Raw genomic sequence first — 23,453 nt, 5'->3', positions numbered from 1 at the left:
TGAAATTGAATATCGGGATGGATATCATAGGGTTCAGGATGTGGAAAATTCTGTGCAAAGTAGTGTTTGCCTCATCTTGAAAAACAATTCTTGTATCTGATATCTGGATACCAGAATCTGATGTCTAGGTACCAGATATCAAAATCCATACCAAAAATCAATATCCATGAATGAATATTCAGATATCGGTTTAAAATCAAAGGATCCATTGACCCATATAGATAAAAATAAAAAGAAGAAAAAATATATTTTTTCAAATGAAAACACATTGTAACAAAAGCCACTTGACTAAACATGTATTGATTATAATTGATCTAGTAGAACTAGACTTTGGCAATTTTGGACAAGGTTTAAATTTTTATATACCTCCTATAATTTCATCTTATTGAACTTATTTGAGTTCATTCTGACTGAGTAATATTACTCACACCCAAGAGAGATATAATTCATATAATTTAATTAGGTATTTATGTGTTCCGTTAAATAATTATATTTTTAATTATATTTCAATTTATACGCTAGATATAAAAATGATATCTAATAATGATATCCGATATCCTCACAATGATTAATATTACTCAAACACAAAACAAATATAATTCATATAATTTAATTAGGTATTTTTGTGTTTCATTGAATAATTATATTCTAATTTATACATTAGATATCAAAAAAATGATATCCAACAATGATATCTGATATCCTCATCAAACCCCTGAGATGAAGGCATGTGAAAATTTCATGGTGTAGCCTTATCATGGGAATATTGTAGGAACACAAACTGAATCCACAAGCCTTACTCTACTTGAAGTAACCGAGTATTGAATCAACAAAAATAACCTTTCTAGCCCTTGAGTCCATAATCATTGGAGCACTCTCTTACAAGGAGAACATTCAACGAGGAGAAACAGGTTTCTTTAAAAAATATTGAATAATTTCCCTTCAAGGTTACAATGAGGCTTTATATAGGTGATTAATGGTTCAGGATCATCCACAATGACAGCACATTTGAAAAGACAAATGAAATCATTGAGAAAAATGACTTTTACAAGATAAAATAAAATATTAGAAGCTAGATAGGCCTGAGCAGAGATATTCTGTAGATTTTGGGCCCATAGAATCAGTCAATAGATATTGTGTGGCTCAAGAATATTCTCAATATACAATGTTAGCATAGGTGGCCAAGGCATAACCTAAGAGGGGAGGGTGAATTAGGTTCTCTATTTATATTTTATTTTTATTTTTATTAGCCAAGAATTTTTCTACTTAAGAAATGATGAAGAGGAAATGGAAGACACAATTATTTTTTTAGACAGCTTAGGCTAATCCCTAATGCTGTTCAGGGGTTTCCATCCCGAGCTGATGATGTGTCCTAACCAAGTTTGTGTGAATGCCCCCCAAGAAAATTTCCTGGAAATAGGGCTGAACAAGGATACCAAGAAAAAAGAAAAAAGTCTATGAAGCTCTGTCGTCCTCAACCCTCTAAGGCTTCCACAGAATGACGTTGCTTAATCTACTTCAAATTAGCCCCCAAAGCCTTCTTATTATGGCCCCCAAAGCCTTAACCTCAGTGATCACAAAGATCTAGAAATAACATTATATTTCTGAATAATGTTTTCTCCTCAGCAACACTTAGTATTGATGGCTACTCAAAATAGTATTCAATACAGTGATCAATTTTTAGTATTTCAACAAGAAACCTTTTATGTCAAAATTCTATTAATTCAGAGATAAAAATTCATAAATATAACTATGACTTCCCTTCAGTACTAACTCCTTTTTTGTGGTCGTTCTTTCTTTAGTCCTTTTCTCCTCCACGTTTTTTATTTGGATAAAATTCTTGATTCGCATTTGACCTTTGATGCTTAAAATTTCAACATCTTTTTCAATCTTGCCCCAAATGCAATGATTCCACCTGGAACGGTTTTGTAACACAATTTTGCACAATTTTTATCTCAGATCAAGTATTCAAAAACAAACCAGAGAAATCTCCAGAATCAATCTTTCAACATGATTTGTTTACCGATCGATTCCTCCGTGTCTAACTACAAACACTTGTAACTCTTTCCAAACACAACCAAATGATGCGATTAAAATTTCTTTGGTTTTGTATGGATTCTAGCAATTCATATGTTGAACAAAAACTCAAAATAAGTATAAAAAACATGCTAAAAATTATAAACTTATCACAAGGTTGAAGATGTGCGAAGTTTGGATCCCAATCTTCTTTTCTTTGAATCTTGAAATACCCTGCACCAAAAACCACGATTTCAAGTTATATGGACATGGATTGATGTTATCAAAAAATTATCTCTTCAAAGAATGCTAAAAAACTTCTTGAAAATTGCTCCAGAACTTGAGATATCTCTCTAGCTTTTGGACTGCGATTTTCAAAGGGCAAGGAGAAGGGAAATAAAAATGTGCAGTTTTAGGGCTCAAACCTGCATATATGGACTTGGAAATCTAAAAGGGCATAATGGTAATCTGTCAAAAGTCTAACAGTCATTTTAATTGTGATTAATTATGATTAAGAAATATAAAATAATAATCATTTTAATTGTGATTTTTAATATCTATAATTTTTCCATCAATTCAAAATACCTTTCAAGCGTTAAGAGCAAAAACTAGCCGTTATGTCAAGGACTTGAGTTATAAATAATATTAAACTTTTAGATATGTTTACCACAACATTTAAATAAAGATATCACCATTGGATAATAGTATCTTGATGTAATTAATTTTCATTAAATCATCAATAAAATCAGCTTTATATACTTGAAGGTAGTAATTAAGATTTTGAACAAGTTATTCAACAAATCAAATGAAAACAAGTTCACAAAAATACCAGAGAAATGGTAAAAACTATGTTTATCTTCATGTAATAAAATTACAAGTCCTAAATACACGGTTTGACTTGTTCAGTGTATGGTCAAACTAAGCAACATTTTAGTATATCTACGACTCATATTTTATCTTCACATACAATCAATCAACTACTTGACTGAGGGCCTACTGTGCTTTGATCCCAACCCATATTGAGGCATGCATCACTTTGAACATTCATCAAAACACACATCAAAGCATTGTTGTAAAAATACTTTTAAAGCTTAATCTTCATACAACATAAGATATGCACCTCAAAAAAGTAGTAAAGATATTATGTATATTTTTGTTGATCAAGAATCTGTCATTAGATTTTGTGGGCCTCTAGGAACCTTTTTTAGATCTTGTCAGCTTCTAGAAGGATCTTCATTTTGGGCCACCACTTGCTAATGGGCATTAAGAAATGGGCTTTTGGGTACTAATAACATACTTTATTAATAGGTTAATATGACGATATTTATATGTTTCTTTGTATTAAATTGGTTATATGTGCATGTTATTAACCCTAGAATGATTAGCTCCATTAAGTCTTGTTATTCCTTGACACCGGCCAATCATTAATATGATAATGTTATGACGTTGTGATCAGGGATATCATAATGACATTAATGACTAACAATTTTTCTACTATTGCGATGATGTAGCCCATTGTGAAAATAGAAGCTATTTTGCAATAAATGTGTATAGGACTGAAGAGACCTGATTTAAAATATTTATTAGTTTATTGTTCTTCTCTCTTTTGACTAGTAAAAAATGGTGGTACTCAATGACGTGTCTGAGGACACATGGCACCATGTGTACACATGTCGCGCACGTGTACTAACGAGTCACAGATCAGGCATGTGAAGCAACATTCATTAGGAGTTTATGAAGTCATAAAATAAAAGAAACATGCATTTTTATGTTAAATTCCACTTTTATGCAAATATTCATTCACTATGTAAAATGTCACTTTTTAATGGGTTTTTGCGTTGATAAACATAGTATGAAATTTGATGATTAAATAAAAAGAAAATAATAAAATAAAAAATAATAAAATAAAAAGAATATTAATAATATAAATATAATAAATAAAAAAGGGGCCCTTAGAACTGCCAAGGCTAGCCAAAGCAGGTGCACATCAGGCGCCACCTGCAGCCACAGCCGTAGGCGGCACGCGCAGCACAAGTCCAGCCCAGGTCGGCCTCAAAGCAGCCCAAAGGTTTTCTCAGTCGGCGTCCAAAGGTAAGTAGTTATTTCATTTCAGAATAATATTTTGTGTGGAATTTATATATTGTCCCTGTTTTCAAAAACTAGCAATATGGAATTGCAAATTCGAACCGGATCAGGCTGGGCTATCGAGCCGCGATCATAAATAATCTTCAAACAAAATGCAACCAGGATTTGCGCCAACCTGGCCCAAAGCCCGCGTCGGTTAGGGCTTTTATTAAGAGGTGTGTTATAATCTTGACGTTCGATCTTCCTTTGGAAGATCAAACGGTCAAGATCGCCTTTAAATTTCTTTTCTTTTTTTCTCTTTTATTTCAGGTCGACAGCTCAGCGTGGAGCTCCATCCTGGACAAATTGGAGATGGCCCTGTAGACACTCGGAGCTGACATGGCGCTGCTGACGGAGCAAGGGCCACCGTAGATAAAGAGGGTCCACGGCTGCAATTTAATCGTAGCCGTTGATCCCTCTCAAAGAACATCAGAAGGTTTAGAACAATCTGAATCAAAAGACTCTTTCTGCTGTCGAAATAGAAATCCACTATCCATATCCTCAAAATTGAAATCAAAATGGTTTGATTTCGAGCTTAAGCCCAAATTATCAAAATTGCCCCAAAGATATTTTTACAAACACTTGGTATGCATGTTCTTTACATTCGATATTTTGAAAATCATTTTAAATACTTTTAACACAATTAAAAATCTCTAAAAAAATAAAATAAACTCTAGGAAGATGTACTTCTTAATCTACATCTATGGTCTGATAAAATACCTTAAAAATTCTATCTCGTTCCTTATAAAAAATCATAAAAATCTCGAATCCTCTATTAAAGATTTCATCAAACACTTAACTTCAGTACTTGCCCCTGCATTTTCTCCTATAATTCAACCTCTAAACATTCTAAAAAAATTTCTTAAAATCGCTAATCTTCTTCCACTACCTATCTATAAGATCTGAGGTCAAAAGAAAATCTGTAAGGATATTTTCCTTTATAAATCACCATTAAATTCTTCCTTACACTTAGAGATTAGAACAAATACCTAGTGGTGTTTGTTAGCCATCCTACTTCTAAGTGCCAATCCCTGTGGAGATGACCATACTCAACACTATACATATCTCAATAAGTTTACAAAAAAAATTATTTGGTCGAAGCGAAAATAACAACTAATTACACCCCATTTTGGCCTTCGTCATGTACATATAGTGCTGATGTCTCACTCATTAATTGTTGTTTTTAAGAAAGAGCGCTGATGTGCCACCACATCACACACCATCTATATTTACTATTATTATAAAATATACCATTACTCCTTTATTTTGTCTTTTCCGTGTAGTGACACATGGAGTGATGGGAGCCATCAATCGATGATGATGCAGGTGAATCCAAGCCAATCATTGCATTTACAAAAACCCTTAAAGCAACGTGACAGTGCTGAGGAGGATGAGGAGTGATGAATCTTTTGATTAAATTAAATATTAGTAATTTTCCAACTTCACAGCTTGATATCTGATGATCTAATAGCCGATTGAGCTAAAATTTTGAGGGTAGTGGTATCTTTCTCTCCGCTATTCATCAATATGGTTGAATTTATAATTGATTCGCTTATGTAAAAAAATATTGAAAGATAGTGAGGTTTTGAAAGTCCATCAAGGGTTTTATTGGTATCTTGAGTGCTTTGAGAAGGTCAACAGATAAGAGGATAGGTTTATCTACATCACTAAATCTACCTGATCATGGCAGAACAAAGTGATCCAAGGTTAGATTATTGCCATACATTGGTATTTCTCCATCACATGCACTATCTATATCAACATTATATTTCTCATCACAGTCCACCTTCATCCATCACCACCTGCCATCTATGCCACACATCATCTATGCCGCCATGATATCGTCCTACATTTAGTCATAAACCCTAAACCACTATCTTCCCCCATCTACCTCTTCTCTCATCTCCTACATCTCACCTAAGTCTTTTCTTACGTATCGTCACACCATAGTTAAGTAATTAATACTCCCCTCTCATCTCAGTGTTCCCATCACATCACTACCACTTACACTACATGTTTCCCTTCTCATCCTACCAGAATCACAATTTAGAGATAGTTAAAACCCTAATTTACATTTCCTTTGGAGATAACTCGTACTCATCCACGATGTGGTATATTTATGTGAGCATTAGTTTCTAAATTTTATTGAATAAAATCAAATAAACATGATATTAATTCAAACCTAAATTTGAGTGTATCAGTTGCATCAGGTTCCCCTTCTTAAAAATAACTCACCCTCAAGTTATCTCCTTCTATAGAAAAGTACTCATAGATGTCACATACATTGAAACAAAGGGCTCCACTTGTCAAAAAAACATGCTATAAAATATATGTGGGGAGAAGCTGTGTTAAACACCACTCATCTTATTAATAAGTTATCATCAGAAAATAACAGCTACTACTCTCCTATTAATAAAATGAGTTTGTCTTGTCATAGTGTAAATATGACATAAAAATGTAGAACCTAGGATATTTGGATATGTACTATTTTTTCACAAACCTAATGATGGAATAAAGAGCTACTAAATGCATTTTTTTGTTTTTCTAACACAGAAGAAGGATATAAGTGTTTTTCTCCTGCACTGAGGACTTCTTGTACCAGAAGATGTTACTTTTCATAAGAATTTCATGCATTATTCCAGCACTTGAACATCAATGTAAAGTGGCTCTCCACCTAGGAACTCTAGAATCCATAATGCATACGGCTTCACCCAAAATTCAGATAGCTAGATACTGAATACCAAATTATTTATGATGTAAGTCTTTAGCTGCTTCCATCAAGTAAAATATATGAAATTTATGATTTTGGAGGTTTGATACGTGAATCTGATGTCCAAAATAAAAAATTTGAAGAGAAAAAGAAACGAAAAATAAAAAGGACTGAAACATTGAACATTCCTATAGCAATAAGAAAATGAAAATGGTGTATATATATATATACTATCAAAGATTATTTGACATAAAAATGTGCCTCACTAACACATCAAACATTCTTCACCATGTAAGGTGAAGAAAATGTTTCTAAAATCTTTGGGCTAAGAAATAAATGATCAAATATGTAAACAAGATATGGATGATGAATTAACTGGTTAGTTTACCTATGGAAACAAACCTGTAGGATGTAAATAGGTGGTTAACTTTAAAATAAGTCAAAAATAGATATTAGAAGGTTCAAATCATGATTAATAGCTAAAGGATATACAAAAGATTACAGTATATACTATTCAGAGACTTTTTTCTCCAGTAGAAAATTAAATACTGTTTTATCTTACTAGCATCTAGTTTAGACTAGAGTTTACATCAAATTGAAGTAAAAATGTACTTTTATATGGAGACTTGGATATATATATATATATATATGGATATCACACATAATTACAATTAGGGAACATCATGGACTGATATTTGTCTTACTTTAACAAAAATCTAAAAGACCTGAAGAATGGTCTGGACTCAAATCACGTTGAATATTCAATATCAAAGTCAAAGTTAAATTTTTTAATTTTTCACATTTTTGAACAGAAATCACCAAATTTAATGGCAAAAGATAAACATGCAATGTTTCTTACTGAACCAATTATACATATTAGGTAAATATTTTTTAAATGAATTTTTATGATAAGGAATAACATCTTATAAATTGTGCTTAGTCAATTACGGATAGCATAATACTCTCTTGAATGGATTCCACTAAAATTGGCCTCCCTTTAAAGTGGATTACATTTCTCAAGATGGATAGAAAATAATATATAATCATAGGCTTTAAGGGCATCAGAAACATGGGTTATAATTAGAGATTGAGAGGGAATGAGTAAAATGGAAATACATTGAGGTGGATAGAGGGAGAGATAAAGAGAGAGAGGGAAAGAGATGGATTTAGCGAGGGAAAGAGAGATGAAGGGAAAGGAATAGTTAGATATAAGATATAGAGATAATGAGGGGGAGAGAGTGAAATGTAAAGGAAACAGGAAATAGTTAGAGATAAGAGATAGTGTTAGGCCGCTAACTAAGTGGCATTCCCTGCCTAGAGGCCTTGGAGCTTATTGGGAGGGTGTGTTTGCGTTAGACTCATGATCTGTATTGACTGAGTCCTATTTAGTGCTATGACACACTAAGGGTGGTGACGCCCAACCTGATCTTTCAGCCATTGCCCTCATAGTGGTGATATATTGCGGATGGTGTGCGTGCCCGTTCGCGCCTAGGCGGGATGGATCAGGTGAAGTCCGCACGTGCTGGGCACATGGGCCGACCAGCCCGTGCACGAGCGCCAAGTGCCGCGCGCCAGCGCCAAGCGTTTCACACGGGCACCGAGCGCCGCCTGGGAGTGCTTAGCGCCGCGCATGAGCACGAGACGCGCAGGCCGGGCGGCAATACTGCGGGGCAGCACATAGAGTTGCACAGGAAGCCGATAGCGACTGCACGGGCCTCGCGCGCATCGCATGTGGGGGACGTAGGGTGGGAGACATCCTGCAAGGAGACTAAGGCTATTGGTGCGCAATGAACACAAACACGACATGAGGGCGCTTGGCGTTTCCCACGGGTAGCATTGGGGACGTGGCACCCAACTTGAGGAGCTGAGCACGGTGGCGTCCGAGTGGACCGAGCAAAAGGTGTCAGCGTGGGCATTGTGGCGTGTGTAATCACCAGGCCCATGGGCGCATGGCGCCTGGCCCTGGGGCACTCGTGTAGCGGTACTGCTGGCGGGCAGGCACGCGGGGCTGCAGGCCTCAAGGCGTAGTGGCGCCCCTACCCAAATGTGTGGTGCCTCGTCTTCCCCCATGAAATGTTCATGAATACGATGTAGCCTTTTTATGATATTAATGCAATGGCCATATTAATGCATCCCCACCCTTTCCTCTAACCCCTTCTATGTGATCTTAAGCTATTGTGAAGACTTGCGCTGCAAGAGATCGAGGCTGCTCAGTGTTTTGCTCCAAGCACTGAGGCCATCACACGTCAAATTCGAGACATTGTCCTAGCTCGGGATTTGACCGCGTGACAGATAGAGATAGAAAGGGGGAGAGTGTGAAATGGAAAGGAAAAGGGAAATAGTTAGAGATAAGAGATATAGTTAGAGAGGGAGAGAGTGATATGGAAAGGAAACAGGAAATATTTAGAGAGATAGAGATAGAGAGAGGGGGGGAGAGAGTGAAATGGAAAGGAAACGGGAAATAGTTAGAGAGGGGAGAGTGTGAAATGGAGAGGAAACAGGAAATAGTTGGAGATATAGAGATACAGTTAGAGAGGGGGAGAGTGGGAAATGGAGAGGAAACGGGAAATGGTTAGAGAAATAGTGATAGAGTTAGAGAGGGGGGGTAGTGTGAAATGGTAAGGAAAAGGAAAATAGTTAGAGAGATGGAAATAGAGGTAGAGAAGGGGAGAGAGTGAGAAGGAAAGAGAGGGTGATTAAGAGAGGAGGAGAGAGAGTGTGTGTGAGTAAGAGCGAGGTGGATAGAAGGGAAGGGAAAGAGGGAAAGGAACAAAGTTAGTGACGGAGAGAGAGTGATCGAGAAAGAGAGGCATCACCATTGAGAAGGAAAGAGGGAGAGAGAAACAGATAGCGAGAGAGAGAGGTAATATAGTAAATAATGTAGCTTCATGAAATTGTATTGCTTGAGATTCAATTAGTTCTCAACGAAGTTCCTTTAGACATTGATGTTCCCAAGTTATAATCAATAATCAAGTGATAAAGTTTACAAATATCACAAGATAATTTTTGTTTTGAAACAATCACTGAGAGTTTGGTTTAAAAATTTTACTTAAGTAATCAAAGTAACTCTAATCCCACACTATTTCTAAACCCAATAATATGATGAAAGTTACTGTTGTCTTAGTTTTTAAGATGACATCATTTTAACAAGTGATTCCAAGGAAGAAATGAAAACCTTTGGCTGTCGATTGTCTCAGGAATTTACAATGAAGGTCTTAGGCCTTTTGAAATATTTTATTGGTATAAAAGTTTCAATTATTTATTTTGGTTTATTTTTATCACAATGGAATTAGATAGTTGATCTTCTGAGAGAAAGGGGTTTTCAAGATTCTCAATCCATTGATAATGAAACAAATTCCAATAAAATTTTGTATAGGAAGTGTTGAGGGGGATGATTGAGGAGTATATCAATGACTCATTGGTTAATTAATTTATTTTTCTCATATGAAGCCAGATATATCTAACCCTATTCATACATCTTATCAATATTTCCAATTCAGCTAACCTTATGTATGTGAAAGCTGATTTCAGAGTTTTAGGATACCTAAAAGCTACTGTACGATAGCCTTAAAAATAAATCTTATGTTGAATTTAAACATATACATATATATGATCTTGGAAGATACTATATTAATGCAAATTTTGTAAGTTCATTACTTGATCAATAGTTTAATACAAGGATGTGCACCTTTCTAGAAGGAAATCTACTAACTTGTAAAAGCAAAAAGTATATAGTTCTGATACTGAACTAAGAGCTGTGGTGGTGGTAGGGATAAGTGAAGACGGACGGATAAAATGTATATTTAGAAAATTGAATACAGCTCTGCTCGGTCCAATTATGCTGTAGAGTGACAATAAATCAGTGATAAGCACAGTTCATGACCCGGTTCAACATGAAAGGACAAAGCATGTTGGCATTGACTGACAGTTCATGTTGACTCTTAAAAAGAAAGAAAAGAGGCTAAAGTCATTTGCATCACCTACATCTGATCAGTCAACAATTATGCAAATATCTTCACCAAGGGACTGAGAAGACTTCTTTTATTAAGCTTCTTAACAAGCTCAGGATGGAATCCACAGTTTGCTTGGAGGGAGAAGTCGAGAAGAAGGCAACCTAGACGCCTAGCCAGACTACGACAAGGAAATCGATATCAATGTTAGCTTTTTCAGAAAGTAGCGCATGTATAAAAATTGAAAAATCTTAGTGTTATCCTCTACGTTTAAAAACTTTGAAAATACTATGAATACATATTTTCAGAAGTTTCCCAGGGACCTTATGGATGAATAATCCATCCTATTCCTTTCTTGCCCTAGAAGGGTATCTGACCCTATGCTGTACATACTAGTCTTTTTCATTCTCCATGGAGATCAATTTCAGAAAAAATTAACACATCTCCTCTACAGACTCAGGTAAGTCTTTCTTGATGCTTATTATCCATGCTCGAGATCCACAAGGCGAGAGTATCAGTTGCATTTCATAACAAAAACCATTTTGATATAGAGCTGGAGATAGATAGAGAAATAGAGAGATCAAGAAAGAAAGCAAGACTGATATGGAGATCAAGAGAGAGAAATAGGTAGAGAGAGAGACAGAGATAGGTCGAGAGATATAGAGAGATCAAAAAAGATGGAGAAGGAGATTAATCATATTCATATAGAGAAAAAGATATATAGATATATTGTTGGAGAGAGTTGGAAATAGATATAGAGATTTAGAGCGATCAAGAGAGAGATCAGGAGAGGGATGGAAATAGATATAGAGATGAAGAGAGATCAAGAGAGACATACAACAGGAGAGATATATATATAGTTGGAGGATGGAAATAAGATATAAAGATGTAGAGGGATTATGGGAGATGAAGAGACTAAAAGTAGCAAATAAGTGATAGTGTGACAACAGTAGGAGAGGAGGGAGAGTAACAAGAGCAAAAAAGAGAGAGAGTGACAACAGTAAGAGAGGAGAGAGAGTAACAAGAGCAAAAAAGAGAGTGACAGCAATAAGAGAGGAGAGAGTAACAAGAGCAAAAGACAGAGAGAGAGAGAGAGAGAGTAACAAGAGCAAGAGAGAGAGAGTGACAACAGTAAGAGAGGAGAGAGAGTAACAAGAGCAAAAAAGAGAGTGACAGCAATAAGAGAGGAGAGAGTAACAAGAGCAAAAGACAGAGAGAGAGAGAGAGAGAGAAACAAGAGCAAGAGAGAGAGAGAGACAACAGAAAGAGAGGAGAGAGAGTAACAAGAGCAAAAAAGAGAGTGACAGCAATAAGAGAGGAGAGAGTAACAAGAGCAAAAGACAGAGAGAGAGAGTAACAAGAGCAAGAGAGAGAGAGAAACAAGAGCAAAAGAGAGTAAGAGAGTAACAAGAGCGAGAGAGATAGAGATAGAGATAGAGATAGAGATAGATAGATAGATAGAGAGAGAGAGAGACAAGAGCAAAAAAGAGAGGGATAAGAGAGAGGGAGAGAGTGACAAGAGCAAGAGAGAGAGAGAGAGAGTGACAAGAGCAAATGAGAGAGAGATAAGAGGGAGAAAGGGTGATAAGAGCAAGAGAGAGAGAAACAAGATCAAAAAAGAGAGGGATAAAGAGAGAGAGAGAGTAACAAGATCAAAAAGAGAGGGATAAAGAGAGAGAGAGAGAGTAACAAGATCAAAAAGAGAGGGATAAAGAGAGAGAGAGAGAGAGAGAGAGAGAGAGAGAGAGTAACAAGAGCAAAGAGTAACAAGAGCAAAAAAGAAAGGGATAAAGAGAGAGAGTAACAGGAGCAAAAAAGAGAGAGAAGAGCAAGAGAGAGAGAGAGAAGAGCAAAAGAGGGATAAAGAGGGAGAGAGGGTGATAAGAGCAAGAGAGTAACAAGAGCAAAAAAGAGAGGGATAAAGAGAGAGAGAGAGAGAGAGAGAGAGAGAGAGCGTAACTCTAAAAAAAAGAGATCAAGAGTGAGAAAAGGTGTAACACGAAAAAAAAGAGATCAAGATCAAGAGAGAGAGATTACAAGAGAAAAAAGAGAAAAAAAGGGGGGAAGAGAGAGATCGATCAAGAGAGAGAGACAAACAAGAGAAAAAAGAGAAAAAAAGGGGGGGAAAGAGAGAGAGAGATCGATCAAGAGAGAGAGAGATTAACAAGAGAAAAACGAGAAAAAAGGGGGGGAAAGAGAGAGAGAGATCGATCAAGAGAGAGAGATCGATCAAGAGAGAGAGATTAACAAGAGAAAAACGAGAAAAAAAGGGGGGAAAGAGAGAGAGAGATCGATCAAGAGAGAGAGATTAACAAGAGAAAAACGAGAAAAAGGGGGGAAAGAGAGAGAGAGATCGATCAAGAGAGAGAGAGAAACAAGAGAAAAAAGAGAAAAAAAGGGGGGAAGAGAGAGAGATCGATCAAGAGAGAGAGATTAACAAGAGAAAAACGAGAAAAAAGGGGGGGAAAGAGAGAGAGAGATTAACAAGAGAAAAACGAGAAAAAAGGGGGAAAGAGAGAGAGAGATCGATCAAGAGAGAGAGATTAACAAGAGAAAAACGAGAAAAAAGGGGGAAAGAGAGAGAGAGAGATCGATCAAGAGAGAGAGATTAACAAGAGAAAAACGAGAAAAAAGGGGGAAAGAGAGAGAGAGAGATCGATCAAGAGAGAGAGATTAACAAGAGAAAAACGAGAAAAAGGGGGGAAAGAGAGAGAGAGAGAGATCAAGAGAGAGAGATTAACAAGAGAAAAAAGAGAAAAAAGGGGGAGAGAGAGATTAACAAGAGAAAAACGAGAAAAAAGGGGGGAAAGAGAGAGAGAGAGAGAGATCAAGAGAGAGAGATTAACAAGAGAAAAAAGAGAAAAAAGGGGGAGAGAGAGATTAACAAGAGAAAAAAGAGAAAAAAGGGGGAGAGAGAGAGAGAGAGATCGATCAAGAGAGAGATTAACACAAGAAAAAAGAGAAAAAAAAGGGGGGAAAGAGAGAGAGAGATCGATCAAGAGAGAGAGATTAACAAGAGAAAAAAGAGAAAAAAAGGGGGGAGAGAGAGAGAGAGAGATCCATCAAGAGAGAGAGATTAACAAGAGAAAAAAGAGAAAAAAAGGGGGGAAGAGAGATCGATCAAGAGAGAGAGATTAACAAGAGAAAAAAGAGAAAAAAAGGGGGGAAGAGAGATCGATCAAGAGAGAGAGATTAACAAGAGAAAAAAGAGAAAAAAAGGGAGAGAGAGAGAGAGATCCATCAAGAGAGAGAGATTAACAAGGGAAAAAGAGAAAAAAAGGGGGGAAGAGAGAGATCGATCAAGAGAGAGAGACAAACAAGAGAAAAAAGAGAAAAAAAGGGAGAGAGAGAGAGAGATCGATCAAGAGAGAGAGACAAACAAGAGAAAAAAGAGAAAAAAGGGAGAGAGAGAGAGAGAGAGATTAACAAGAGAAAAACGAGAAAAAAGGGGGGAAAGAGTGAGAGAGAGATCGATCAAGAGAGAGAGATTAACAAGAGAAAAACGAGAAAAAAAGGGGGAAAGTGAGAGAGAGAGAGAGAGAGAGATTAACAAGAGAAAAAAGAGAAAAAAAGGGGGGGAAGAGAGAGAGATCAATAAAGGGAGAAAGAAGAAAAAAAGGGGGGGAAGAGAGAGAGATTAACAAGAGAAAAAAGAGAAAAAAAGGGGGGGAAGAGAGAGAGATTAACAAGAGAAAAAAGAGAAAAAAAGGGGGGGAAGAGAGAGAGATTAACAAGAGAAAAAAGAGAAAAAAAGTGGGGGAAAGAGAGAGAGATCGATCAAGAGAGAGAGATTAACAAGAGAAAAACGAGAAAAAGGGGGGAAAGAGAGAGAGAGATCGATCAAGAGAGAGAGATTAACAAGAGAAAAACGAGAAAAAAGGGGAGAGAGAGAGAATAACAAGAGAAAAAAGAGATAAAAAAGGGGGGAAGAGAGAGAGATCGATCAAGAGAGAAAGATTAACAAGAGAAATAAGAGATAAAAAAGGGCGGAAGAGAGAGAGATTAACAAGAGAAAGAAGAGAAAAAAAGGGGGGAAAGAGAGAGAGATCGATCAAGAGAGAGAGATTAACAATAGAAAAAAGAGAAAAGAAGGGGGGAAGAGAGAGAGATCGATCAGGATTGAGAGACTAACAAGAGAAAAAAGAGATAAAAAAGGGGGGAAGAGAGAGAGATCGATCAAGAGAGAGAGACTAACAAGAGAAAAAAGAGATAAAAAAAGGGGGGAAGAGAGAGAGAGAGAGGTATCAGAGTGTGTTTAAAGAGAGGGGTTTGACGAGTTGTGTTGGTAGATCTTCAAAGCAAAGGGGAAGAAGAAGAAGAAGAAGAAGAAGAAGAAGCGAACGCGAAATGAGGGGGTCGAGGAGATCGCTGAACGCGGTGGTGGGATGGGTGGCAGGCCAGCCGCCCAAGGTCAAGGCTTTCCTCGGCGTCGTCGCCGGCATGGCCTCCCTCGTCTTCCTCCGCTTCATCGTCCACGACCACGACAATCTCTTCGTCGCCGCCGAGGCCTGCCACGCCATCGGCATCTCTGTCCTCATCTACAAGCTCACCAAGGAGAAGACCTGCGCCGGTTAATCCCTCGCTTTCTTGTTCCCCGCTCTTTCCCTTTTGATTTTGTTCGTACCCATCGAATCTATCCTTCTCCGCGATGTTGGCGAGTGCCCGAGTCCTCAATTCGATCTTTACGGCGCCCTGAACTTTGGGTTGAGTTCTCTGTTTTGCTTTCGTCCCAAGCTAGGTCCATTTTCGATGTTTTTAGGGTTCCCTACGTGCCTAATCCTTTGTTTTAAAAAAGATCCTGTTTCGATTTGCCTGTTTTTCCATCTCAAATGGCCGATCATTGGAGAAAGATCGATCGTCTCAGCTTTTCCGCATACGGGTTTAACTCTGTCTCCCATATCACGGTTGATTCAATGGCGATCGGAGTTCTGATTCCTACGCTTCCTTGTTTGCTTGAAATTATTACCTTTATCTCTACGATGAAAGGGATGCTGACGAGTGTCAGTTGTGGTGCCTGTTTAAGTTTTTGATTTGATCTTCTATAATCTCTCGGAAGAAAGTTGGGGAAAGGAAATCGCCGGGCATCTGGAATTTAACGATTATTTTGTGCCACTGCGCTGGCCAAAATCCCATACTTGAACAATTTAAGCTTGGAAACCTAGTGATTCATCAATATCTTATTTGGACCCGCTTCCTGTGATTTCATATTCCAATCATGATCTAATAGCAATACCAAAGGGTTTCAAACATGGGTTACCCTGGCTTTTGTGGATTTACAGTTATGGCCCACGTCCGGCAATGAAATCCCTACAAACATGATATTTATGATCGCATGAGTCATGATCCGGAGGGGTTTTTTCATTCTTTGTCCTTGAGGCAATTAACCTCAATTTCTGCAAAATCCTTTTTCTTTCAAATACTTCTTTGATTCTTAAATATTTGACGTATCTCCTCTTTTGAAATGCAGGATTGTCACTCAAGTCGCAGGAACTTACGGCTCTGTTCTTGGCCGTTAGACTTTACTGCAGTTTTGTCATGGAATACGATATACATACACTTCTTGATTCCGCCACCCTTGTAACCACTTTGTGGGTAATTTATATGTTTAGATTTAAACTAAGATTCAGTTACATGGAGGATCAGGACAACTTCGCCATATATTATGTCGTAAGTACATCTCCATTATCTATCACAATGCCATTAGTTCGATGATCCTTTTTTTTAAAAGAAGCTTCTCATGTCTGCGTGCAGTAGATCTTGTTTTTCATAAAGGGCCTTCTCTTTCGTAAATCTGTCAACAATTCAAAACTTATCTTCACTCAGTTCCAAAATAATTGGTAACTTGTAGGAATTCCGAATAAATGGTATTTATGTGAACTTCTGCTGATCCACTGATCCGCTTTATTCGTTCATGGATATATTTTTGCTGAACTGGCAATGGTCTGATTGAGTTGTACCAAAAAGGAACCGAAGAAATCTTGTCGTATTATAACTTCTGACCTTCAATTGTATCTAAACTATGTTGAGGAGGCGATTAAGGAAGTCTTATTGGTATATATTACTGATAAACATATCTCGACGGTTGATAAATTTACTTTGAAAGCCGTGAGAAACGATTTTTTAAAAAATATTATTCTTCAGGTCTTGCCATGTGCCGTTCTTGCTCTCTTGATCCACCCGTCAACCACCCACAACATCATTAACCGGATTTTCTGGGCATTTTGCGTCTATTTGGAGGCTGTTTCAGTCCTTCCCCAGCTACGCCTGATGCAGAACACCAAGGCAACTCCTTATCCTTTTTCTCCTTTTTTACCTTGATCTACAGTTTGGATTTATTATCTCAGATTTATATTTTCTCATCCTCTCTCTCTCTCTCTCTCTCGCAGATAGTGGAACCATTCACTGCTCACTATGTATTCGCACTCGGAATTGCTCGTTTTCTCAGTTGTGCTCACTGGGTTCTCCAGGTCTGCCAGTTGATGCCTTTATTTATTTATTTTGAGATATAAAAGGGGTGAAAGCCTGATGAATCGGTGAACCCCCGTATGCATTTATTTTATCATGTTCTAAATTCTTAACATTTAATTCAGTCAGTTGTAGAATCATTGAGGCAACGGCCATCTGATGGTCATATCCTAATAATGTTCACATTCTTATCATTAATTCAGTCAGTTGAAGGATCATTGAGGCAACGAACATCTCATGGTCATTTCCTAACAATGTTCACATTCTTAATACATTCTGTTGAAATTATCCAAATAACTGCCATCCGATGGTCCTATCCTAGTCATATCGTAATTTTTTGCTCTGTATGTTTTATGTTTTATTCAATCAGTAGAATAATTTATGAAATTGCCAATAGAGGGTCAAATGCTAATCATGTTTTATATTTCTCAATATTTGGTTCAGTCAGTATACTTAACGAGGCAATGACCATCAGCTGATCATATCCTAATCATGTTCTATGTGCTTAAAATTTATCGCAATCACTAGAATTACTAAGGGAAGGCCGTGTCATAGTCATATCCAACAAACGGTCATTAGATGAACTTTGAGTTTTTCATTGCGATCTCGCAGGTGCTTGATACACGTGGCCGTCTGTTGACAGCCATGGGTTACGGTCTGTGGCCGTCCATGGTCCTCCTCTCCGAGATTGTTCAGACTTTCATCCTTGCCGACTTTTGTTACTACTATGTGAAGAGGTAGCTCTCTCTCTCGCTCTCTCTCTATATATTTTTAATTCAAAAAAATATACATATTTTTCATTTATATCAATGTCTCTCTTTGTCTCCTGTTTCTTATTTCTGTTATTTTTTCTCTATTTGTCCCCTTCCTCTTAGTTCTGGGCTTATTCATTTTTCTCTCTCCTTCCTCTTTTCTTAGTTTTGGGCCTATTCCTTTTCTCTCTCTTTCTTTGTCTCCTCTCTCTTATCTCTTCTCTGTGTCCTTCCTCTTTCTTGTTTCTTGGTTCAATCATTTTCCTCTCCGTCTCCTTCACATTTCTTAGTTTTGGGCTTGTTCCTTGTCTCTCTGGCGCCGTCTTTTTCTATTTTTTTATTTTTGGGCTTATTCATTTTCTCTCTTTCTCTCTCTTGCTGGGAACAGCCTTGTTGGCGGGCATCTTGTGCTGAGGCTTCCCTCTGGGGTTGTCTGAGGGTTCACTTTCTCTCTTTTGCCCAGCTGGCTATTGCATAGGTCACCCGAGATGAAGATGCTCTCTCTCTCTCTCTCTCTCTCTCTCTCTCTCTCTCTCTCTCTCTCTCTCTCTCTCTCTCTCTCTCTCTCTCCCTACGGAGTGTTGTGATGAGAATTGTTCTGATATTAACCCAGATGAACTAATAGACCTCTTAGTTCCTTGCAGAGAGAACCCTGTGTATTCCTCTTTCAAATTTTTCTCTGTCAATAAGTGCCATATTTTTCATTGTGTTCTCTCTCTTCTCTCTCATTCATTTCCTCTCTCTTCACTTATGAAATGTGGTTTTTAAGAAAACTCTTAGCCAATATGAATAGAAAACAGACGTCTGCTTCCGAAAGAGACCCTTGTCTCGCTTCTTTAAATCACTAATGGGTTATGTGTTGGTTAAGAACAGATCGACTTTTTTTTCCCCTCCATATCTCTATCTATTTTTCATTTAGAAAGAATGATTTTGAAGAACCTAATTGGAATTGGAAATTGGAAAAGCTGCATGACATTCCTAATATGCCTGTTATCTCTTTTTGGATCACATCTTTTGGCAGGATCAGCAAGAACATAACTTCTTTTCATGTTTACAAAGATAAATCAAGAAATCCTGTCACTAAGTCTCGGAACCAAATGATCTCTGTTGATTGCCAAACTTTTAATGTTAAATATTTTTATTATGCCAAACTACCAACAAACTTTAAAAATAAAGAACCCAACATTTTTTCAATGGGCAGGAATATCCGACTGTGCCTTGTATGCAACCCAAGAAATCTTTTTGTAAAAAGGTACTGTTAGATAGAGTTTGTCGACATGGCGCAAGCATAAATATCCCAATTTCCGTGCTGACCCCACTCGTCCCCATTCTCTAAAAATAGGAAATGCATACGACACTCATACCTCGACAGGTCGCTGAATATGCATCAGATATTAGGAACTGGTCCCGTCCCCGAGGGCGTTGGAGTCTGCAGGGATAGCGGGCGATGTCGTTGCCATCGTCAAAGTCAACCATCTTAACCGGTCAAATCCATTGACCAATTCAGAATATATTGTAGCAGTTAGTTGATCATCATCTCATCTGATTCAATAATCCAATCTTAGAACAAGCTCTTCAGCAAAGTACTTCCCTTGGTTGACCCCCACAATACAAATAAACATTTATATTTAATAAATAGAGAAAAAAAAACGAAAAAAACATTCCACATGCTTAATAAATTTTGTCAAATCGACTCTGGCCGATCCGACTCGTTGTCTACTTCGTTTTGGACTTTGGAGGGTTTTCTCAAATGGCACAGCGAATGGGGGCGGGGAAGGCGTGATACTCTGACTTTGCTCGAACTTTCTCCGGCGCGGCAAGAAATCAAGCGACAAGAAGAAGAAATCTCAAACCTGGCATCGTTTCCGGCGCGGATGGCGATGTTCAGAGCAAGAAAAGGCGATGAATGCGGGGTAATTCGGCGTAGTTTCGACTGATTTCGAGCGGAATTGGATCGGGCGATTGTGGGTTTGTCGAAATCAAGGGTTTTGATGGCGGAGACCTACTGCCCAGACTGTAAGAAGAACACGGAAGTGGTGTTCGATCACTCGGCCGGGGATACAGTGTGCTATGAATGCGGGCTAGTGCTGGAAGCTCACTCGATAGACGAGACTTCGGAGTGGCGAACATTTGCGAACGAGTCGGGGGACAACGACCCAGTGCGTGTGGGAGGGCCGTCTAATCCTTTGCTCACAGATGGCGGCCTTTCGACTGTAATTTCCAAGCCGAATGGCGCCCAGGGCGAGTTCCTCTCCTCTTCCCTCGGGCGATGGCAGAACCGCGGGGCTAATCCCGATAGAACCCTAATTCTCGCCTTCCGGACTATCGCTAACATGGCGGACAGGTTTGTGGGATGATCATCCTTTCGTCTTAGATCATTTATTGTGATTTTGAATGGTTTGTAGCCGGTTCTTGCGCTAGATTTCAAAAGGGTCTTCTTGTTTTTATCTTTCGGTTGATGGGTTGTGATAAGTTTATGATTAATTAAATGTTGGTTCCTTGGAATTGATCTCTTTCGTCTTAGATCGTTTATTGTGATTTTAGTTGGTTTGGGGCCGGTTCTTGCTCTAGATTTCAAAAGGGTCTTCTTGTTTTTATCTTTCGATTGATGGGTTGTGACAAGTTTATGATTAACGAAATGTTGGTTCCTTGGAATTGTTCTCTTTCGTCTTAGATCATTGACTGTGATTTTAGTTGGTTTGCGGCCGGTTCTTGTTCTAGATTTCAAAAGGGTCTTCTTGTTTTTTATCTTTGGGTTGATGGGTTGTGACAGTTTATGATTAACCAAATGTTGGTTCCATGGAATTGTTCTCTTTTTAGGGAATCGGTTTTGGTTTTCTTTTTTTCCTTGTATTTCACCTCGGATTATAATCACCTTTGAAAGAACTGTTGACGGATTTTATTTGTGATTCAACACCACAAACTCTTCCCGGTGTTTTCTTTCTAAACCTCGTATTGCATTTGAAAAGTTATTTGTTAACTGATTTAAGAGCAGTGTTGAAGATAGAAACTGGGAATTGGGTGGGTTTTCTCCTTGTGAGAATCAAATGGGTAGTGACAGTTTAACAACTGATCTTGAATGGTTTGAGGCTGGCTCTTGCTGTAGATTTCAAAGGGTTTTTCCTGTTTTTATCTGTAGGTCAATGGGTGTTGATTGTTTATGTTTAATCAAATGTTGTTTCTTGGGAATCGTTTTTTGGGAATCGGTGTTGGTTTTAGTTTTTTCCTTACATTTAGTCTGGGGTTATAATCAATTTTGAAATATTGTTGATGGATCTATTTGCACGTCTTCACAGTTTGTTTCTTATTCATTGTGATTCAATACCATTTGACTCTTCCCAGTATTTACTCTCTAAACCTCTCATTGTGTTTGAAAAGTTATTCATTAACTGTTTTAAGAGCAAGATTGAATATTAAACTGGAGATTGGGTTGTTGCTCTTGTGTGAGTCAACTAATTGTCATTTAAATTATTGGAGAATGATTTGAAAGCAAGGAAATTAGCGAGGCGTTAAAACAGCTGTAATCTTCAAACTATGCAATGTACAGACTCAAAAGTTACTCTTTTTTTCAGGTTGGGCCTGGTCGCAACTATTAAGGTAATAACACTGCTCGTTACCCTAAAAGTAACTAAGCTGTGTTCAATGTGTGAATTTCAAATCCACCTTGAGATTCCAACTCATTTCTTCAAATGAGATAAAATTCTGAAAAATGGTTAATCGTTTGGATACATATATGAGTATTTTTACTTTTAGGCCTGAATAAGACTTTGAAAAACATTGAAGGATCGTGCAAATGAGATTTATAAGAAGGTGGAGGATCTTAAATCCATTCGAGGGAGGAACCAGGATGCAATACTAGCGGCGTGCCTTTATATTGCATGCCGACAGGAAGACCGGCCTCGGACCGTCAAAGGTACATCTTCCATTTCTCTTCTAGTGTTTTGCAAAGATTCAAGCGCCGAAAACTGTGCTAAAAGATATAGCTGATAGAAAGGGTGCTACTTCTTACCAACTTTGGTAGGATGTTGACTTCACTACTATCAAACCCTCAACCTTGTTTTTAAGAACCCACATATAAAAAGCTAAAAATCTATATTTGTGAAACTCAATGTAGAAACTATATGTATGAAAAGTTATTGGTGATAACGAGAATGCTACTTCACTTATTAACTAAGACGAGATGTTGATTTCAACAGTTTGCATTTTTGGTTTGTGATAGAGATCTGTTCTGTTGCCAATGGAGCCACAAAAAAGGAGATTGGCAGGGCAAAGGAGTTCATCATACGGCAGTTAGAAGTTGAGATGGGCCAGTCAATGGAGATGGGCACAATTCATGCAGGAGATTTCTTGGTAAACCGTCGTCTGCATTCCCCAGAAAAAGTAAAATAGAAAAAAAAACCTAAATTTTTCGCTAACATGGAAATTTTGAACTCCTCGAACTGTGTTACAGAGAAGATTCTGTTCTCATCTGGGCATGAACAATCAAGCAGTTAAAGCCGCATCGGAGGCGGTAAAGAAGTCGGAGGAGCTCGACATAAGGCACCCCCTTTAACCATCCTTCTCTATATTTGAAATTTTTGGCAAGATTTTTAATCTCTGAGTGGAAAAATAATATCGGATTCAATTTGGGTAATGGTTTATTTGCACAGGAGAAGCCCCATCTCAGTGGCGGCAGCGGTGATCTACATGATAACTCAGCTCTCTGAGGATAAAAAAACGGCAGACGACAAAAAACTGCTACGAGGTTAATTCAAATATTAGTTTATGGGCTTGAATTTTTTTTTCCAAAAGAATGGAAATTGTGAATGAATAATTGCTGAAATTTTTTATTTTTTTGTTTTCAGATATCTCCATTGCAACAGGAGTGGCCGAGGGAACGATAAGGAATTCGTACAAGGATCTGTACCCTTACGCATCTCGCCTCATCCCCACTTCTTTTGCCAAGGAAGAAGATCTCAAGAAGCTTTGCAGCCCTTGACATCCTCCACTTTCTTTTTTCTTTTTTTTCTAATTCTCGAAAGGAGATTCAGAAGGTGTTGCTTCAAGAGATGATAAGAATGATTATAATTTATATAAATAGTTGAAAACAAGGTAAGGTTCAGAACCAGGGGTGCCACGTAGGATCCATCATGCAGAGATTTCTTGGGGACAGGGCGGCGTCGACCAGCTCACTCACTCCCCTCTGCACCGACTGCGGCGGGTCCGTTGTGTTCTCCTCTTCCTGTCAACCACCACCAAGAACACCATCACCTCAGCTTGGATACATTGCTAGTTATTACCTCACTAGATAGATTTCCAAATGGATAGATGACTTGAAAGATGGGCACATTGACTCCTTGGTTGATATATAGATACATACTAAGATGTATTGATGGATAGAGAGATAATAGATCTTATTTAAATAAGTGATTGTGAATGATGGATGGTTAATAAATC

At 37.8% G+C, this 23,453-nt stretch overlaps 3 protein-coding genes across 4 annotated transcripts in view; 2 read left to right on the top strand and 1 right to left on the bottom strand.

Annotated features, from left to right (window-relative positions):
- Positions 1-15,075: 15,075 nt before the first annotated feature.
- Positions 15,076-18,721, top strand: LOC144715270 (uncharacterized). The gene is made up of 6 exons (XM_078590204.1): positions 15,076-15,370; positions 16,268-16,467; positions 16,942-17,082; positions 17,187-17,267; positions 17,878-18,002; positions 18,406-18,721. The coding sequence occupies exons 1-6, from the start codon at positions 15,148-15,150 to the stop codon at positions 18,452-18,454; spliced, it is 819 nt and encodes a 272-aa protein (XP_078446330.1). The 5' UTR covers positions 15,076-15,147; the 3' UTR covers positions 18,455-18,721.
- Positions 18,722-19,714: 993 nt separating this feature from the next.
- Positions 19,715-23,121, top strand: LOC144715269 (Cyclin-like family protein). Its single transcript, XM_078590203.1, has 7 exons — positions 19,715-20,361; positions 21,590-21,614; positions 21,801-21,930; positions 22,237-22,367; positions 22,468-22,556; positions 22,667-22,761; positions 22,862-23,121. Exons 1-7 carry the CDS (start codon positions 20,009-20,011, stop codon positions 22,993-22,995), a joined length of 957 nt encoding a protein of 318 aa, XP_078446329.1. The 5' UTR covers positions 19,715-20,008; the 3' UTR covers positions 22,996-23,121.
- Positions 23,067-23,453, bottom strand: part of LOC144715268 (Phosphatidylinositol 3- and 4-kinase family protein with FAT domain-containing protein) — a 49,047-nt gene continuing 48,660 nt past the window's right edge. For both annotated transcript variants that reach the window (XM_078590201.1, XM_078590202.1), the window contains exon 32: positions 23,067-23,238. In XM_078590201.1, the coding sequence (XP_078446327.1) occupies positions 23,116-23,238 (123 nt within the window). In that variant the 3' untranslated portion in view covers positions 23,067-23,115. The remainder of the gene's footprint in view (positions 23,239-23,453) is intronic.

This window comes from Wolffia australiana, chromosome 18 (genome assembly GCF_029677425.1).
Source record: "Wolffia australiana isolate 7733 chromosome 18, ASM2967742v1".
Lineage (NCBI taxonomy): Eukaryota > Viridiplantae > Streptophyta > Magnoliopsida > Alismatales > Araceae > Wolffia > Wolffia australiana.
Note: the sequence above shows the minus strand (reverse complement) of the source record. Positions and strands in the feature narration are given on the sequence as shown.

What these genes read in the sequence shown, in the direction of transcription:
- LOC144715270 (XM_078590204.1), top strand. Translation starts at nt 15,148, where the DNA reads ATGAGGGGGTCGAGGAGATCGCTGAACGCGGTGGTGGGATGGGTGGCA. An exon ending in GCCTGATGCAGAACACCAAG is followed by an intron (nt 17,083 to 17,186) that starts GCAACTCCTTAT and finishes TCTCTCTCGCAG; the next exon opens with ATAGTGGAACCATTCACTGC. An exon ending in GTGCTCACTGGGTTCTCCAG is followed by an intron (nt 17,268 to 17,877) that starts GTCTGCCAGTTG and finishes GCGATCTCGCAG; the next exon opens with GTGCTTGATACACGTGGCCG.
- LOC144715269 (XM_078590203.1), top strand. Translation starts at nt 20,009, where the DNA reads ATGGCGGAGACCTACTGCCCAGACTGTAAGAAGAACACGGAAGTGGTG. An exon ending in GCCTGGTCGCAACTATTAAG is followed by an intron (nt 21,615 to 21,800) that starts GTAATAACACTG and finishes AAAACATTGAAG; the next exon opens with GATCGTGCAAATGAGATTTA. An exon ending in TTCATGCAGGAGATTTCTTG is followed by an intron (nt 22,368 to 22,467) that starts GTAAACCGTCGT and finishes ACTGTGTTACAG; the next exon opens with AGAAGATTCTGTTCTCATCT.